Genomic DNA, 20,417 nt, shown 5'->3' with positions numbered 1-20,417 from the left:
GGGGCAAAAGGATAGTGAGGGATAAAATTGGTCCTGTTGAAGACCAGAGTGGTAGACTGTGTATGGAACCAGAATTGATGGGGGAGATACTAAATGGTTTTTTTGCATCCATATTTACTGAGGAAACGGGCATGGAGTCTACGGAAATCGGGCAAACAGGTAGGGAGGTCATGGAACCTTTACAGATTAAAGAGGAGGTGGTGCTGGCTGTCTTGAGGCAAATCAGAGTGGATAAACCCCCAAGACCAGATAGGGTATTCCCACGGAGTTTGAGGGAGGCTAGTAGTGAACGTGGAGAGGCCCTGGCAAGACATATTTAAAATGTCAGTATTCACGGGGGCGGTGCCGGATGATTGGAGGGTGGCTCATGTTGTTCTGTTGTTTAAACAAGGTTCCAAAAAAAATCCAGGAAATTTTCGGTCAGTAAGTTTGACATCGGTGTTGGGCAGGTTATTGGGAGGTGTGATAAGGGATAAGATCTACAAATATTTGGATAGAGAGGGACTTATTAGGGAGAGTCAACATGGCTTTGTGTGTGGTAGCTCATGTTTGACCAATCTGTTAGAGTTTTTCAAGGAGGTTACCAGGAAAGTGGATGAAGGGAAGGCAGTGGGTGTTGTGTACCTGGATTTTAGCAAGGCCTTTGATAAGGTCCTTCATGGGAGGTTAGTTAGGAAGGTTCAGTCGCTAGGTACACATGGGGAGATAGTAAATTGGATTAGACACTGGCTCAATGGAAGAATGATGTGGTGATGTGGAATGGAAAAAGCCAGAGAGTGGTTGTGGAGGATTGCTTCTCTGAGTGGAGGCCTGTGACTAGTGGTGTGTCGTGGGGATCTGTGTTGGGTCCATGGTTGTTTGTCATCTATATCAATATGATAATGTGGTAAATTGGATCAGCAAATTTGCTGATGATACAAAGATTGGAGGTGTAGTGGACAGTGAGGAAGATTTTCAAAGCTTGCAAAGGGATTTGGACCAACTAGAAAAATGGGCTGAAAAATGGCAAATGGAATTTAACGCAGGCAAATGTGAGGTACTGCACTTTGGAAGGACAAACCAAAGTCGAACGTACAGGGTAAATGGTAGGACTCTGAAGAGTGCAGTTGAACAGAGGGATCTGGGAATACAGGTACAGAATTCCCTAAAAGTGACATCACAGGTGGAGAGGGTCGTAAAGAGTGCTATTGGTACATTGGCCTTTATAAATCGGAGTATCGAGTATGAAAGTTGGAGTGTTATGGTAAGGTTGTAAAAGACATTGGTGAGGCTGAATTTAGAGTATTGTGTACAATTTTGGTCACCTACTTACAGGAAGGATGTAAATAAGGTTGAAAGAGCGCAGAGAAGGTTCATGAGGATGTTGCCGGGACTTGAGAAGCTGAGTTACAGAGAGATTGAATAGGTTCGGACTTTATTCCCTGGAACGTAGAAGAATGAGGGGAGATTTGATAGCGGTGTATAAGAATTTGATGGGCATAGGTAGAGTGAATGCAAGCAGATTTTTTCCACTGAGGCTAGGGGAGAAAAAAAACAGAGGTCATGGGTTAAGGGTGAATGGAGAAAAGTTTAAAGGGAATATTAGGGGGGACTTCTTCATGCAGAGAGTGGTGGGAGTGTGGAATGAGCTGCCGGATAAAGTGGTAAGTGCGGGGTCACTTTTAAGAAAAACTTGGACAGGTACACGGATGACAGGGGTGTGGAGGGATATGGTCCAAGTGCAGGTCAGTGGGACTAGGTAAAAAATGGTTTGGCACAGACAAGAAGGGCCAAAAGGCCTATTTCTGAGCTGTAATTTCCTATGGTTCTAATAACATGGACTATCATGAAGTGTTAAACTTACCAGACATCATTGAAAAATAACAGGATAGAAATTGGGGAGTTACAAAATTGGACATGGTTGCAGCATTTGAGTCACGATGACATGCCATGTTGGAAAGGACTGCCTGAAAGAAAGAATGATCCCATGCCAATTTATCACTGCCCCAAAAACTCATGTAAATCAGGTAGCAGAACTCAGCCCTGCTAAATTGGTTATCATTGTGCCAATTTCATACCTGGAAATTGAAAGCAATAATATTTAACTTAAACAGCAATATATTTAGAAAATATGTAATCAGCAAAGCAGATTCTCTTAATACGGATTTTCATCTACCAAACATTTGTAGGTGATGAGAGCTGTTTGCACCTAAGAAATTGTCAACTACTACATTTTTCTACATTTAAAATATTGATTCCATCTTTTTATTAACTCCTGTGTAATTCAATCTAAAAATGTTTTTTTTTTAAATAGGAAATACAACATCGTCATGGACTAGCAAACTCGATCTCTTCCTATCTTATTAAACCTGTCCAACGAATAACTAAATATCAGCTGCTTTTAAAGGTAGGAGAAAGTGACCTTTGGGAATGCCATAAGATGGGCCTAACTAATTGTCTTGCAGAACTTAAAATATAACATGGTTATTGTGAGTAATGGATCTATATATTTCATTTACAAGTGCATAGTTGTGCTTTATTAAAATAGTCTCCAGAACTAAATACCCTTTTTTGGTCATTTCCGTTTGCTACTTTTGTATTATTGCCCACCTTTTTAATAAGTATCAATTCAGTGAAACTAGCTTTTTTAGAATTTCTGTGTCTCCATAAATGTTTCTAAATAACAATAAAACTGAGTGCTGTTTGACTGTTAATTGTAGGAACTGTTAACATGCTGTGAAGAAGGAAAGGGAGAAATTAAAGATGGCCTGGAGGTGATGCTGAGTGTGCCGAAGCGGGCCAATGATGCTATGCATCTCAGCATGCTAGAAGGTGTGACTTTTATATATACCTCAACAAAAAGTTAAGATTATTGTGAAATTGGTCAAGAGTTGTAATATATTTACCATTTTATGTTCAGATATCTGCACTTCATTAATAACACAAAGTAACAATTGGTTTGTCTGTGAAATGCTTGGAAGTTAATTTATTTCACCCGATTTTAATCTTGACATTATTGGGCAGGTAAAGGTTATAGAACATGAAAAACCGTACAACATTACTCGATGAAATGTAAACTGATTGACTTGTCATTTAGAAGCAAATGTTAGAATAAGCATGCTGTGTGTAGCCTGTTCAATGCGCATAGAAAGTGTGTTCATAAGACAGTAAGATAGAGGAATAGAATTAGGCCATTCAGCCCATTGAATCTGTTCTGCCATTCAATCATGGCTGACATAATTCTTGTCCCCATTCTCCTGCCTTCTCCCATTGATCCCCTTATTGATCAATAACCTATCTATCTCTGCCTTAAAAACAATCAATGACTGGCTTCCACAGCCTTTTGTGGCAATGAGTTCCACAGATTCACCACCCTCTGGCTGAAGAAATTCCTCCTCACCGCAGTTTCAAAGGAATGTCCCTTCACTCTGAGGTTATACCCTCAAATTCTAGTCTCTCTTGATTAATAAGGAGATTTAAGGTAATGGAGAAAAGGCAGGAGAATGGGAATGAGAAAAATATCAGCCGGGATTGACTGGTGGAGCAGACTCAATGGGTTGAGTGGCCTAATTCTGCTTCTGTGTCTTATGGTCTTCTGGTCCTATTGTCTTTCCCACAGGTGGAAACATCCTCTCCATGCCCATTCTATCTAGGCCTCTCAGTATTCTGTAAGTTTCAATTAAATGTCCCCCTCATCCTTCTAAACTCCATCGAGTATAGACCCAGGCTCCTCAACCACTCCTCATATGACAAACCCTTCATCCTGGGATCATTCTTGTGAACCTTCTCTGGATCCTCTCCAAGGCCAACACATCCTTCCTTAGTTATAGGGCTCATAACTGCTGACAATATTTCAAATGGGATCTGACCAGAGGCTTATACAGCCTCAGCAGTACATCCTTGCGCTGATATTCTAGCCCTCTAGAAATGAACGCTAGCATTGAATTTGCCTTTCTAATTCCCAACTGAACCTGCACGTTAACCTTGAGAGTCCTGAACCAGGACTCCCAAGTCCCTTTGTGTTTCAGATTTCCAAAGCTTTTCCCCATTTAGAAAGTAGTCTACGCCTCTATTCTTACTACCAAGGTGCATAACGTCATGCTTTCCCACATTGTATTCATCTGCCACTTCTTTGCCCACTCTTCTAGTCTGTCCAAGTCATTGTGCAGCCTCCCACTCCCTCAACACTACCTGTCCTTCTACATCTCTTTGTATCATCCGCAAATTTAGCAACCATGTCCCCAGTTCCATCTCACAAATCATTAATGTATATAGTGAAAAGTTGTGATCCCAACAGTAATCCTGTGGAACACCACTAGTCACTGGTTGCCATCCTGAAAAGGACCCCTTCATCCCCATTCTCTTAAAGAACTGAAATAATAACTTATTTTATCTGAATATTTGCTCACAGGCCTTTTTCAGTAAAATCAGAATATGAAGGAAATGACTTTTAATTGAATGTCAAAGAAAAAGTGTGAAAGAGTTGTTGTTGTCATTAGGTTTTGATGAAAATCTGGAATCTCAAGGGGAGCTGATCCTTCAAGAATCCTTTCAAGTATGGGATCCTAAGTCTTTGATCCGCAAAGGCCGAGAGCGACACCTCTTCCTCTTTGAAATGTCACTCGTCTTCAGCAAAGAAATCAAAGATTCCAATGGGAGGAGTAAATACATCTACAAACACAAACTGCTTGTAAGTTCACTTAGAAGCTGGAATGCTGGTGCTTCTGAATGAGGATGGAAATTAAGTTTTGTGCAGTTCGACATGTGGCTGATCAAAAAGCATTTCCAATGTGATTATTCACCAGAGTGGAGAAATTTAAACTCTTGTGAAAGATTTCAGACGGAATTAATCATTCTCTCTCAGTTTCTGATCATTAATTTTCATCTGTTTCTATAAAAGTATTTATATAAATTAAAAATAGCTTCATCATTGAACTTCTCCGTTATTTTTGCAGCTACTAGCATCTATATGGCACCTTTAACATAGGTAGATATAACAGAGAGCTTCACAGAAGCATGACCAAATAAAACCAAATAAAAATAGAAGAACGAGGGGAGATCTTACAGAAACATATAAGATTATCAATGGAATAAATAAGATAGAAACAGGGAAGTTGTTTCCCCTGGCAAGTGAAACTAGAGCTAGGGGGCATGGTTTCAAAATAAGGGGGAGAAGATTTAGACCTGAGTTGAGGAAATTCTTCACCCAAAGGGTTGTGAATCTGGAATTCCCTGCCTAGAGAAGCAGTTGAGGCTATCTCATTGAATGTTTTTAAGGCAAAGATACATACATTCTTGAACAGTAAAGGAATTAAGGGCTATGGTGAGCAGGCGAGTAAGTGGAGCTGAGTCCACGAAAAGATCAGCTGTGATTGGGCGGCACGGTAGCACAGTGGTTAGCACTGCTGCTTCACAGCTCTAGGGTCCTGGGTTCGATTCCCGGCTTGGGTCACTGTGTGGAGTTCGCACATTCTCCTCGTGTCTGCGTGGGTTTCCTCCGGGTACTCCGGTTTCCTCCCACAGTCCAAAGATGTGCGGGTTAGGTTGATTGGCTATGCTAAGAAATTGCCCCTTAGTGTCCAGGTATGTGTAGGTTAGAGGGATTAGTGGATAAACTATGTAGGGATATGGGGGGTAGGGCTTGGGTGGGATTGTGTTCGGTGCAGACTTGATGGGCCAAAGGGCCTCTTTCTGCACTGTAGGGTTCTATGATTCTATGATCTTATTGAATGGTGGAGGTTCCACATGGCCTATTCCTGCTCCTAGTTCTTAAGTTCTTATGTTAAAACTTGGTATTGAATCATATAAGGAAAAAAACTTAGTCAATGAAGTAAGTTTCAAAGAGTATTTTCAATATGGATTCAGGGAGAGAATCCAGAGGATGGGGCCTCGACAGCTGAAGGCATGCCTGCCAATGGTGGACCAGTTAAATTCAGGCATGCAAAAGTGACCAGAATTGAATGAACACAGATTTCTCAAAGGATTTAAAGCTAGAGGCAGTTACAAAATTGTGAGGGGTGAGGCCATGGAGAAATTTGAAAACAACGGAAACTTTAAAATCAAGGCATTGCTCAACTGGAAGCCATTGGTGAATGGGGCTGTTGTGCAAGTTAGGATACCAATCACAGAGTTTGGATGAGGTTAAGTTTGTGAAGTGTGAAAGATAGGAGGTCAGTTAGTAGTACTTTGGACTAATCATGTCAAGGGGCAGCAATGGTTTGGATGAGTGTTTTGGCAGTGGGTGAGCTGAGGCAAGGCAGAGTCAAGAGATGTCACTGAGCTGGATGTAGACAATCTTAGAGATGGTGTGGATTTGTCAGAAGCTCATCCTGAGGTCAAATAAGGTACAAAGACAGACTGATTAGTTTCAGGTAGTTGGCAGCAGAAGGAGATGGTGTTGGTGTCAGGGGACCAAAGATAGTTTCTTCAGTCTTCGCAATATTAAGTTAGACAAAATGTCTGATGCTTCATTGCTGGATGTAGGATAAAGAGTCTGATAATTCATACAATGGAGTGTTTGAGAGAGGTGGAAGAAAGCTAAAGTTGTGCGCGCATACATGGATATGATTTTGAATGATGTCACCAAGGAACAGTATATAGATGAGAAATAGAAGGGAGCCAAGGATTGATTCTGAGGGGACTGTAGAGTTTATGCCACAGGATTGGGAAATACCTTTTCAGATGATTCTCTGGCTGTGACTGGGTACATGACAGTGGAGCCAGGCGAGGGCAGCCCTATCCAAATGAACAAAGAAGGGTAAACATTGGAGCATGTGTCAAGTGCTGCAGGTAGGCTCAGAAGGACAAGGTGGGATAGTTTGTGGGAGAGGTGGAATGTTCAAAAGATGCGGATGTACCAGAGGAGCAGGGGGAACAGATAAAGCTGTGACACCTAGTTGTTTGTGCTAGGTACTGATGGCTGTGGAGGTCTCATTTAAGGGCAAAGCTGATTTGGCAGAGCCTGCATAGACAAAATTGGGAGTTGTGAGTAGGATAGGAAGGATATGGGAAAGAATAGTCTCAAGTGGAAAAACTGAGTGGGAAGATCTGTGAGAAAACAAGACAGGGCAGTCTGGGTTCCTGATTATAAGGAGTTAAAGCAATGGGCAATGCTCTACTGGGATGATGATGCTAAGAAAGGCACATAAGAACATAAGAAAATAGGAGCAGGAGTAGGCCATCTAGCCCTTCGAGCCTGCCCCGCCATTCAGTAAGATCATGGCTGATCTGTCGTGGCTCAGTTCCACATTCCCACCCTCTCCCCATAACCCTTAATCCCCTCGCTTATCAAAAACCCATCAACCCGTGTCTTAAAATTATTTAGCGAGGCAGCCTCCACCACTTCAACGGGCAGAGAATTCCAGAGATTCACCACCCTTTGAGTGAAGAAGTTCCTCCTCAACTCCGTTCTAAACCGCCCCCCCTTTATCTTGAGGCTGTGCCCCCTAGTCCTACTGTCCTTTCTGAGCGGGAAGAGTCTCTCTACCTCTATCCTATCCATCCCATTCGTCATCTTATACGTCTCAATGAGATCTCCCCTCATTCTTCTAAACTCTTAACGAGTACAAGCCTAGTTTATTCAGCCTCTCCTCATAGCTCAACCCCCTCAACTCTGGTATCAGCCTAGTAAACCTCCTCTGCACTCCCTCCAAGGCCAAAATATCCTTGCGTAAGTGCGGCGACCAAAACTGCACACAGTACTCCAGCTGCAGCCTCACCAATGCCCTATACAGCCGCAGCAAGACCCCCCTACTTTTATATTCAATCCCCCTCGCTATGAAGGCCAGCATCCCATTAGCCTTCCTGACCACCTGCTGCACCTGCAAGCTGGGTTTTTGCGACTCATGCACAAGGACCCCGAGGTCCCTCTGCACTGTCGCCTGCTGCAGTTTTTCGCCACGTAAGTAATGGCCCTTCCTACCATTACTCCTACCAAAGTGGACCACCTCGCACTTGCCAACATTAAATTCCATTTGCCAGTTCCTGGCCCATTCGCCCAGCCTATCTAGATCCTTCTGCAGACTCTCCACACCCTCCGCGCAATTTGCCGTTCCACCAATCTTGGTGTCATCAGCAAATTTCGACACCATACACTCGGTTCTCTCCTCTAGATCATCTGTATAAATGGTAAATAGCTGAGGCCCCAGCACCAACCCCTGGGGCACTCCACTAGTCACCAAGGCACGGAGGCAACATCTAGGTATTGAAAAGTGGATCAAACCTGAAACAGCAGCAAGAGAGTAGAAAAGTCACAAAGTGGTGAACAATTGAGGTAGGGGCTTTATAGTAAACAGATGTTGAATTGTGTTGTGTAGTAACTTAATTAATTACTTAATTAAGTAAGAATTGTGTTTGCTTTCTGCAGCTGCAATGGACGTTGCTCTTCTGGTCCAAAAATTGTCTAATAGTAGCGAGGTTTATTATCTAATAGTGATATCAGGGCTGCTCTAACGTCTAGAGGGCGCCGCCTGTGCTATGTGAGAACTTCAGGATGCTTCCTTTGTCCTGGATGATTATTTGTGCAAGATATGCCATCAATTGCAACAGCTTGAACTCCGGGTTTTGGAGCTTGAGAGCTGGCATTACTGTGGCATGTTCATAAGGTTGAAAACTATATGGACAGCATGTTTATAGATGCGGTCACCCAATAGCTTAATAAGGAAGCGAGGGAATGGGTGACAGTCAAGACAAATCAGGCAGGTAGTGCAGGAGTCCTGTGAGCGCATTCCAATGTCCAGCTAGTATGCAGTTTGAATACTGATGAGAGTGATGGTTCATGTCAGGACTGCAGCCATAGCCAAGTGGTGGCACCACTGGTGGCTCAGCTGGGCAGGGAGGCACAAATAGGACACTTGTCACTGACTACAGGGCACCCTTGAGAGGTAGGGTGAAAAGCCAGCAGCTGTGATCCTGGGTATTAAGTATCCCTGGGTACAAGATATTTAGGAATAATAGGAAAGGATGAAGGATGGTGCTATTGATTACAGGGAAGATTTGCAGTGTTGAAGATTTGAGTGTGAGGTCGTTTCCGGGGTCAAGAACAGAATCTACTTGGTTAGAGTTAAGGAACAAGTAAGGTGCAATTACATTGCTTGGTGTAGTTTATAGGCCACCAAATAGGCAAAGATGTAGAGGAACAAATTTTGAAAGAAATTGTATGGAAATGCAAAAATGATATAGTTGTCACGGGGAAATCTACTGGGATAGCAGTGTAAAGGTACAGAGAGGGCTAAGAGTTCCTAGAATGTGTTCAGGAAAATTTTTTCCAACACCTTTGCAGTCCAATGCTGAAGGAGGCACTGCGAGACCTGGTTCTGAGAAATGAGGTGTGCAAAGTAGATCAAGTGTCAGCAGAAGAGCATCTAGGGGACAGTGATCATTGTACCATAAGGTTTAGCATGGCTATGCGAAAGGACAAAGAACAACCCAGAAGGAGGAAAATTAATTTGGGGAAAGTGAACTTTAATGGATGAGACTAGATTTGGGCTGGCAAATTGGGATTGATGTTTGGCAGGAAGAAAGTTAACTAAACAATGACCTACCTTAAATAAATAGTAGGGGTGCAATTAAGGTATATTCTCTGGAAGTTAGGGCAATCAAATGCAGAACTTCCTGGATAACAAAGTAGTTTGAGTTTAAGGTAAAGGAGAAATGGTGCTTATGACAGGTATCAGGTGGGTAATACAACCAAGAACTCAGCTGAATACAGAAAGTTCAGAGGGGAAATGAAAAAAAAAGTTACGGGAAGCTAAATGAGAGTATGAAAAGAGACTGATAGCTAACATTAAAGGAATCCCAAAGTCTTTGATAGGTATATAAATAATAAAAGGATAGTAAAAAGAGGACTTGGGGCTTATTATGAATCAAAAAAAGGGATTTATGTTTGGAGGCAGGGAGTATAGCTGAAATGAATATTTTGCATCTGACTTTACCAAGGAAAAAGATGCTGCCTAGGTCTTGGTAAAAGAGGAGGTAATTCAAATACTTGAAGGGGGTAAAAGTAGAGGTATTGGATAGGCTGTCTTTACTTAAATTTGATAAGACACTAGGACCAGATGAGTTGCATCTAAGGATATTGGGGGAACGGAGTGTGGAAATAGCAGAGGCTGTAATTTTATAGTCTTCCTTAGACCAAGGGGTGGTGCCAGACGATTAGAATTTTGAAGGGTGTGATAATAAACCCAGCAACTACAAGCCAGTCAGTTTTACTTTGGTGGTGGGAAAGCTTCTAGAAACAATAATTTGGAACAAAGTTAATGATCACTTGAACAATTGCAGGTTAATTAAGAAACGCCAGCATGGACTTATTAAGAGCAAATCATATTGAACTAGCCTGCTGGAATTTCTTAAGAACATAAGAAATAGGAGCAGGAGTAGGCCATCTAGCCCTTCGAGCCTGCCCCGCCATTCAATGAGATCATGGCTGATCTGTTGTGGCTCAGTACCGCATTCCCGCCCTCTCCCCATAACCCTTAATCCCTTCTCTTATCAAAAACCCATCACCCCGCTTCTTAAAAATATTTAGTGAGGTAGCCTCCACCACTTCAACGGGCAGAGAATTCCAGAGATTCACCACCCTTTGAGTGAAGAAATTCTTCCTCAACTCCGTTCTAAACCGCCCCCCTTTTATCTTGAGGCTGTGCCCCCTAGTCCTACTGTCCCTTCTGAGCAGGAAGAGTCTCTCCACCTCTATCCTATCCATCCCATTCATCATCTTATACGTCTCAATGAGATCTCCCCTCATTCTTCTAAACTCTAACGAGTACGAGCCTAGTTTATTCAGCCTCTCCTCACAGCTCAACCCCCTCAACTCCGGCATCAGCCTAGTAAACCTCCTCTGCACTCCCTCCAAGGCCAAAATATCCTTGCGTAAGTACGGCGCCCAAAACTGCACACAGTACTCCAGCTGCAGCCTCACCAATGCCCTATACAGCCGCAGCAAGACCTCCCTACTTTTATATTCAATCCCCCTCGCTATGAAGGCCAGCATCCCATTAGCCTTCCTGACCACCTGCTGCACCTGCAAGCTGGGTTTTTGCGACTCATGCACAAGGACCCCAAGGTCCCTCTGCACCATCGCCTGCTGCAGTTTTTCACCACGTAAGTAATAATCCTTCCTACCAAAGTGGACCACCTCGCACTTGCCAACATTAAATTCCATTTGCCATTTCCTGGCCCATTCGCCCAGCCTATCTAGATCCTTCTGCAGACTCTCCACACCCTCCGCGCAATTTGCCGTTCCACCAATCTTGATGTCATCAGCAAATTTCGACACCATACACTCGGTTCTCTCCTCTAGATCATCTGTATAAATGGTAAATAGCTGAGGCCCCAGCACCAACCCCTGGGGCACTCCACTAGTTACCAACCACCAATCTGAATAGCACCCATTAACCCCCACTCTCTGCCTCCTATTTGACAACCAATCCTCTATCCACGCTAACACCCTACCCCCAACTCCATGCCCCTGACCTTCTGCAATAACCTCTTGTGAGGTACCTTGTCAAACGCCTTCTGAAAATCAAGAAAGACCACATCCACCGGCTCTCCTCTATCCACCGCCCTAGACACATCCTCATAGAACTCCAGTAAATTTGTCAGACACGACTTCCCCAATGAAACCATGCTGCATCTGCCCTATCAAGCAGTTCCCTTCAAGATGCCTCGCTATTTCCTCCTTGATGACGGATTCTAACATTTTACCTACAACAGACGTTAAACTAACCGGCCTATAATTCCCCGCCTTTTGCCTGGCACCCTTCTTAAACAACGGCGTAACATTTTCTTAAAGAGATTAATGCTGTTGATGTGGCTTACAAAAGACATTTGATACAGAGCCATGCACCAGATTTGTAAACAAACTTATAGCTCATGAAACAAAATAGACAATAGTAGCATGAATGCATAGTTGGCCAAGTAACAGAAAACAGTAGTGGTGAGTCGATGTTTTGTGAACTGAAGAAACGTTTGTGGTAAGATGCCCTGAGATCGGTGCTGGATCCTTTGCTTTTCCTGATGTATTTTAGTGACCTAGGCCTTGGCAAAGAGGACGCAATTTCAAAACTTGTGGACAATATGAAACTTGAAAGCATTGTGAGGAGGGTAGTATACATCTTTAAAGGACTTGGACGAGTTCATAGAATAGACAAACAAGTGGCAGATGAAATTTGATGCAGAGAAGTGTGAAAATTTTGGTAGGAAGGGCACAAAGAGACAACATAAAATGGAGGCTATAATTCTGAAGTGGGTACAGAAGAATATAAGTCATTGAAGGTGGCATTATAGGTCAAGATTTGTTTTTGCTGACGAGGCCAACATTTGAAGTGAGTGGCTTGCCATGCCATTTCAGCAGGCGGTTAAGAGTCAGCCATATTGTTCTGGGTCTAGATTCACATTTGACTCAAACAAGGTAAGGGTGGCAGATTAGTGAAATGAACAACTAATGGTCATTTCACAGTCACCATTACTGAGATTGCTTTTATATTCCAGATCAATTAATTGAATTCAAATTCCACCAGCTGCCATAATGCAGCTTAAATCTTCGTTCCCCCAAACATTAGTCTGGGCCTCTGAATTATTAATCCAGTGACATTACCACTACACTACCGTACTTTTCCAAGAGGGCAGCAAGGTTATGTTAATCTAGCAAAAGACACTAGTCTGGCCTCAACTAGAGTGTTGAATTGAGTTCTGGCACCATACTTTAGGAAAGACGTGAAGACACTAGAGAGGGTGCAGAAAGGATTCACTGGAATTATTCTAGCGATGAGGAATTTCAGTTGAGTAGTTAGATTGGAAACAATGAGACTGTAGGTTGAGAGTGATTTTATAGAGGTATTCAAAATTATGAAAGTCTAGACAGGGTAGATAGAAAAAACCTATTTCCACCGGTGGGAATATCAAAAACAAGAGGGCACATATCTGCAATGGTAACATGAGAGAAGCTATTAAAAATGGTTAAGATTTGGAATGCGTTGTCTGAGTGTCATGGAGGTAGGTTCACTTGAGGCATTTAAGAAGGCATTGGATTACTAATTGAAAAAGAAGAATGTAGAGGATTACAGGGAAAAAGCTGGGGAATGACACTATGTGCTTGCTCATTCAGAGAGCTGATGGACACTTGATTTACCAAATGATGACCTTTCGAACTCTGATGCTAAGGGTTCCATATTTGACTTGTGGCAACTTTTCATGACATTTAAGGATCAGGCAGAATCCTAATCATCATTAATATATATGAGAGTTATAATTACCTGTGTAAATGGAGTAATTTGTAACATTGTATTTAATTAATTGTGCTCAGATTCTCAAGGTTTCCACCTCTAACTTTATTTTCTATGTTATTAGGCTAAGAGGCAATGTACATTTATACTTTTATACTTTCAGTAATATGTTGATATTCTTATAGAAGCATTTTTAAAATCCCAGTAATTTTTAAGACGTATTAAACACCTAATTGAAAATTAAAACTTCTCCTGCAATCTGTGTGAGGATCAATTTGTTGATAATGGTTGATACTCCATAACACAATTAACTATGAAAGGTAATTTAAATGATAGCCTGACCACATAGGTGGAGTTTTAACTTCTGGAAAGGGGTTAAGTTTGCTGTGGTCTAAGGTCCTACAAAGTGGCAGCTGCACGGGAATCGAACATAATTCTGCCCATTTCCAAATTTCACCGGACAGGATTGGAGGAGAGCAGGAAACCCCTCTGGATCTGTTGAGTAAGTAATTTGAGCAAACCAAGTAGGCAACTGATTCTTATTTTTAGCCAGAACTTGAGTTTCCTGAGCTATGTGAAACTTGCCAGGTGCAACCAGGCAAGAACACAGCAAACTGACAAGCTGGGACTTAAGCTCTCCTGGCTTTTCATTGTCAATATTTGCCACCTCCTGGAACAAGACATTCTTCCCAATACAGTACCAGTGCATGTGAAGGCAACTATCAGTGGAGGACCAAACCCTTCCTCCGGTTCTCTGTCTCATTCCAGTGAGAAAGAAAGCAGAGAGGTGAGAGAGATGGATTGTGTGGGAAGGAAGGAAGTAAGGCCAACATTTTTGGAAGTTGACTGTGAGGCCTCTGTGTGAGAAGGCTCAAAATTAAGAACACGCAAGATTTTTGGCTGTTCAGTTGGATATGTGAGGAGATGGCTAGAGAGAGAAGAATGAGTGTAGTTGCAAGGTGCCTTAGTTTGAGGAGTGTTGTGCAGGAGGATGCTGGGGAAGTGTGCATATCTAACTCAGGTGCTGTAGCTCTTTCTTGGTGGAAGGATGGTTGGTCCTCACAGCACTTTAGCAGGTGATTTCAAACCTCTTGGATGTCAGTTTACTTACCTTGCTTTTCACCCATCTTCATTTGCACTTGCCAGCTGTCAGTCTTCACAATGGCATGGGAGCAGCTTATGCAGTTCTACCTTACACTTCTGAAGAACTAAAGGAATAGCACTAGCAACATTGAGAAGTGGGAGTAACACCAGCAGGAGTCAAAACTACCTTTTCAAACAACTGCAGTCTCTGCCAAAATTATGTACCAAGATTATAAGTACATCTAGTCATAGGTGTCCGCCTTAATGTTTGCAATACAAAGGCTGCTCCATAGAACAGGACTGATGAGCACAGAAATTGCGTTCAAAGGAGGAGGAGATCCCAAAACTGTGTCTAAAAGCAGGGTATTAGCTCTCTCAACATGTGTGAACACTAGTGCCTCAGAACACTCGAGCTCTCCTGGCTTTTCATTGCCAATATTTGCCACCTTTTGGAACGAGACCTTCTTCCCAATGGACCAAGTGGACATACAGTACCAATGTCTGTGAAGGCAACTATCAGTGGAGGACCAAACCTTTCCTCCAGTTCTCTGCCTCATTCCAATCTATTCTGCATGGAAAGAAAGCAGAGAGGTGAGAGAGATTGATCGATTGATTGATTGTGTGGAAAGCAAGTAAGGACAATGTTTTTGGAAGCTGATTGTGAGACCTGTGTGTGAGAAGGCTCAAAAAATAGAATGAGAGAGATTTTTGGCTGTTCAAATGGATATATGAAGAGATGGCTGGTGTAGTTGCAAGGTGCCTTAGTCTGAAGAGTATTGTGCAGGAGAATGCTGGGAAAGTGTGCATGTCTAACTTGGCATGTGAATGTGTTATGCCATTCACCTCTCATGCCTTCTTGAAGTCCTTGCATCTGTCTGCAGAATCAAGGAACCATCTTTCTGCTCGTTTTTTTCCATCTATACTTGCTTGTTTTGAGAAACTATCTTCTTCCCATCCTTAGAAAATACCAGTTCTAGTTCTGAAACTGGATAAAAGATCAAGAACTTGGGGAGCAGACTTCCTGGATATCCTTTCCATTCAAGTGGCTGCTGAAGCCTCAGGAATCCGTGTAGAGTTCATCCATTCATAACTTTAGTCTTGGTCCCTTAAACTAGAAACTCTGACAGATTCAGCAAATCATCTTACATATACACTATGGTCAGAAAATGCAGAAGCAGGCTGCTAATGTTGTGGTTAATGTTGAAGAACCATGGCAAAGTCCACATCAGTTGCCAGTGATTTCCTAACCCACTGCAGGTCCCTCCATTTTAGTTCTGACTATCATTTCCATTTTCATGCCCTATTTATTGAAGATGTGTCAGCATTTGGTAATTACCTGTTGCCCATTCCACAAAAAATGTGATGTAGGTGGTGATGCAGTGGGAGTGTCACTGGACTAGTGATCCAGAAGCCCAGGCAACTACATGTGTTAAAATCCAAATGTGCTTGCTGGTGAAATTTAAATTCAATTAATGAAACTTGAATTAAAAGTTAATCCCAGTAATGGTGACCATGAAAATATCACAACTTGTTTTAAAAATCCATCTGATTCACTCATATCCTTTTAGGGAATGAAATCTACCGTGCTTACCCAGTCTGGCCAACATGTGACTTCAGACCCACAACAATCTAGTTGACTCTGAACAGCCCTCAGAAATGGTCTAGAAAGCTATGCATTCAAGAGCAATTAGGGATGATCAGCAAATACTGGACTTGCCAGTGATGCCCACACTCCATGAAAGAATAACATTTTTAAAAAACAGTGCTTTACATTATAGCTTTCACTTTCTGGAATATGTTTGACTAGTGTGCCAGTAGTACAAACTCTTAGAGAAATGAATAAAATTTGACATATTTACACTATTTACAATACTCTCCATGAAAAAGAAATGTATTTTGGTGCAGACACTGCAGCACTTAAATTTTTGGCGTGTTTTGTGAAGATCATTGAACACCATAAAGTAGCAAGTACTTGTTTATCCAATTTGCTATCATTTTGATGTTACTATTTTATGTTTTATTTTGTTGGTTTTTTATATATATATATGCATCTAATTGTGCCGTCTTATCTGCTCTTGGTCATTGAGAAATTTAATTGGTGCAGCAATACTCTTTAAAATGACACGTAAAATATAAGAATTTCTTGCCCACACATGCATTAACTGAGCAAATATTTTCTCTGTTTTATAGACCTCAGAACTTGGGGTCACAGAGCACGTTGAAGGAGATCATTGTAAATTTGCATTATGGGTTGGACGGACTCCGACATCAGACAACAAAATTGTTTTAAAGGTAATTTTATTTCTTAATATGAGAGTTTCAGCTAACTTAACAGTCATTTCAGACCTAGCTCCAATCATGCCTTGTTCGGTTGTGAAATGTTGATTGAGATTCAGCACTGTTCCATCTCATAGAATCATAGAACCCTACAGTGCAGAAAGAGGCCCTTCAGCCCATCGAGTCTGCACTGAACACAATCCCACCCAGGCCCTACCCCCATATCCCTACATATTATACCCACTAATCTCTCTAACCTATGCACCCCTGGACACCAAGGGGCAATTTCTTAGCATGGCCAATCAACCTAACCCATACATCTTTGGACTGTGGGAGGAAACCCATGCAGACATGAGGAGAATGTGCAAACTCCACACATGATGTGGAGATGCCGGCATTGGACTGGGGTAAACACTGTAAGAAGTCTGACAACACCAGGTTTAAGTCCAACCGATTTATTTGATAGTAAACTCACAAGCTTTTGAGGTTAAACTCTTCGTCAGGTGCTCCATTCACCTGACGAAGAGTTTAACCTCGAAAGCTTGAGAGTTTACTATCAAACTCCACACAGACAGTGACCCTGGAGCTGTGAAGCAGCAGTGCTAGCCACTGTGCTACTCTGCTGCCCATGCTCTTCATGAAAAAATAGTGAAACGGATCAAAATTACGACCCTTCTATTTAGCAAGCAAAGGAGGCTGAAAACAAAACTCTCGGTCCTGTTATTATTTCTTTCTTTTCCTTTGGAAAATACCTGGCTTCCCCACTTCAGCTGCCCTCATTAGCATGATGAAAGCCAAAAAGTCCCCAATGGGAGAATCCCACATGCCAAAAAGCTACATTACTTAATGGTATTACATTATTCATGAAATTGACCTCTAACCAAGAAGACATCAGTTTGATTTGATTTATTGTCACATGTATTAACATACAGTGAAAAATGTTGTTTCTTGCATGCTATACAGACAAAACATGCAGATCATAGAGAAGGAAATTAGACAGTGCAAAATGTAATTTTGTAATGTAATATTCACCAAAGAGAAGGACTTGCTGGATGATGAGTCTGGGAAAGCATGTGTAGATAGTTTGAGTCACATTGAGATCAAAAAGGAGGAGATATTGGGGTTCTTGAAAAACATCAAGGTAGACAAGTCTCCAGGGCCTGATGGGATACACCCCAGAATACTGAGAGAGGCAAGAGAGGAAATTGCTGGAGCTTTGAGAGATATCTTTGTATCCTCACTGGCTACAGGGGTGGTCATAATGTGGAGATGCCAGTGTTGGACTGGGATAAACACAGTAAGAAGTCTCTCAACACCAGATTAAAGTCCAACAAGTTTGTTTGATAGTAAACCCACAAGCTTTCGGAAACGCTGTTCCTTCGTCAGGTGTGTGGAAACTTCTGAAAGCTACGACAATCACCAGGCAAGGCTGTTCCCTTCCTATTGGCGAACACTTCAGTGGTCACGGGCATTCGGCCTCTGATCTTTGGGTAAGCGTTCTCTAAGGAGGCCTTCACGACACATGACAGCACATAGTTGCTGAGCAGAGACTGATAGCCAAGTTCCGCACACATGAGGATGACCTCAACCGGGATCTTGGGTTCATGTCGCACTATCTGTAACCCCCATGACTGGCCTGAACTTGCAGCATCTCACTTACTGTCCTATCTGGAGACAATACACATCTCTTTAACCTATGCTTAATGCTATCTCCACTCACGTTGTCTGCACCTTTAACACTTGAATAACAAATGAGATGTAAAGACTCGCATTCTAATCAGTATTCTGTAAACTGTGTGCCTTTATATGCCCTTCTTTGATCAGAACTTACCACACACCTGACAAAGGAACAGCGTTTCCAAAAGCTTGTGGATTTACTATCAAATAAATTTGTTGGACTTTAACCTGGTGTTGTGAGACTTCTTACAGAGGAGGCCCCAGAGGGTTGGAGAATAGCCAATGTTGCTCCTTTGTCTAAGAAGTGTAGCAAGAATAATCCAGGTAATTACAAGCTGGTGAGCCTTATATCAGTGATAGGGAAATCATTGGAGAGGATTCTTCTAGACAGGATTTATTCCCACTTGGAAATAAGTGGACATATTAGTGAGAGGCATCATGGTTTTGTGAAGGGGAGGTTATGTCCCACGAACTTGATCGAGTTTTTTGAGGAAGTGACAAAGAGCAGTGGATGTTGTTTACGTGGACTTCAACAAGGCCTTTGACAAGGTCCCTCATGGCAGACTGGTGCAGAAGGTGAAGTCGCATGGGATCAGAGGTGAGCTGGCAAGGTGGATACAAAACTGGCTGGGTCAAAGAAGACAGAGGGTAGCTGTGGAAGGATGCATTTCTGATCGAAGGCTGTGACAAGTGGTGTTCCTCAGGGATCAGTGCTGGGACCTTTGCTGTTTGCAATATATATAAATGATATGGAGGAAAATGTAACTGGATTGATTAGTAAGTTGGTGGACGACACAAAGGTTGGAGGATTTGCGGATAGTGATGAACGTAGAACATAGAACATTACAGCGCAGAACAGGCCCTTCGGCCCACGATGTTGCGCCGACCAATTAAAAAGCAATGACCCTCTAACCTAAACCAATCCCTTTCCATCCATAAACCTATCCACGGATCTCTTAAACGCCCCCAAACTAGGCGCATTTACAACTGCAGCAGGCAGGGCATTCCAATCCCTCACCACCCTCTGGGTAAAGAACCTACCTCTGACATCCGTCCTATAACTACCACCCCTTAATTTAAAGCCATGCCCCCTCGTGCTAGCTTTCTCCATCCGAGGAAAAAGGCTATCACTATCCACCCTATCTAAACCTCTAATCATCTTATATGTTTCAATAAGGTCCCCTCTTAGCTGCCTTCTTTCTAACGAAAACAACCTCAAATCCCTCAGTCTCTCCTCATAGGACCTCCCCTCCATACCAGGCAACATCCTGGTAAACCTCCTCTGCACCCTCTCCAAAGCCTCCACATCCTTCCTATAATGTGGGGACCAGAACTGCACACAATACTCCAAGTGCGGCCGCACCAGAGTTTTGTACAGTTGCAACATGACACTGCGGCTCCTAAATTCAATCCCCCTACCAATAAACGCCAAGACACCACATGCCTTCCTAACAACCTTATCTACTTGATTCCCAACTTTCAGGGATCTATGTACACATACACCTAGATCCCTCTGTTCATCAACACTATTCAGAGTCCTCCCATTAGCCCTATACTCCACACATCTGTTATTCCTGCCAAAGTGAATTACCTCACACTTCTCCGCATTAAACTCCATCCGCCACCTCTCGGCCCAGCTCTGCAACTTGTCCAAGTCTCTCTGTAAACAATGACACCCCTCCTCACTATCTACCACACCTCCGACTTTGGTGTCATCAGCAAATTTACTAATCCACCCAACTATACCCTCATCCAGATCATTTATAAAAATTACAAACAGCAGTGGCCGCAAAACAGATCCCTGAGGCACACCACTTGTAACCGAACTCCATGACGAATACTTACCATCAACCACCACCCTCTGTCTCCTATCTGCTAGCCAATTCTTGATACAATTAACTAAATCACCCTCAATCCCATACATCTGCATTTTCTGCAGAAGCCTTCCATGGTGAACCTTATCAAACGCCTTACTAAAGTCCATATATACCACGTCAACTGCCTTACCCCCATCAACCTCTTTGGTCACTTTCTCAAAAAACTCAATAAGGTTAGTAAGGCACGACCTACCCTCCACAAAACCATGCTGACTATCTCCAATCAATTCATTACTCTCTAAATAACTATAAATCCTATTCCTAATAATTTTTTCTAAAACCTTGCCCACAACAGAAGTAA

At 42.5% G+C, this 20,417-nt stretch overlaps 1 protein-coding gene across 4 annotated transcripts in view; it reads left to right on the top strand.

The window, feature by feature from the left end:
- The window catches only part of LOC145354025 (triple functional domain protein), a 641,321-nt gene that overhangs the window by 413,982 nt on the left and 206,922 nt on the right, over positions 1-20,417 (top strand). For all 4 annotated transcript variants that reach the window (XM_080205115.1, XM_080205124.1, XM_080205134.1 and 1 more), the window contains 4 exons: positions 2,294-2,386; positions 2,700-2,811; positions 4,479-4,669; positions 16,476-16,577. In XM_080205115.1, the coding sequence (XP_080061241.1) occupies positions 2,294-2,386; positions 2,700-2,811; positions 4,479-4,669; positions 16,476-16,577 (498 nt within the window). The remainder of the gene's footprint in view (positions 1-2,293; positions 2,387-2,699; positions 2,812-4,478; positions 4,670-16,475; positions 16,578-20,417) is intronic.

Source organism: Carcharhinus amblyrhynchos, chromosome 2 (assembly GCF_965287045.1).
Source record: "Carcharhinus amblyrhynchos chromosome 2, sCarAmb.v2.hapA, whole genome shotgun sequence".
Lineage (NCBI taxonomy): Eukaryota > Metazoa > Chordata > Chondrichthyes > Carcharhiniformes > Carcharhinidae > Carcharhinus > Carcharhinus amblyrhynchos.
Note: the sequence above shows the minus strand (reverse complement) of the source record. Positions and strands in the feature narration are given on the sequence as shown.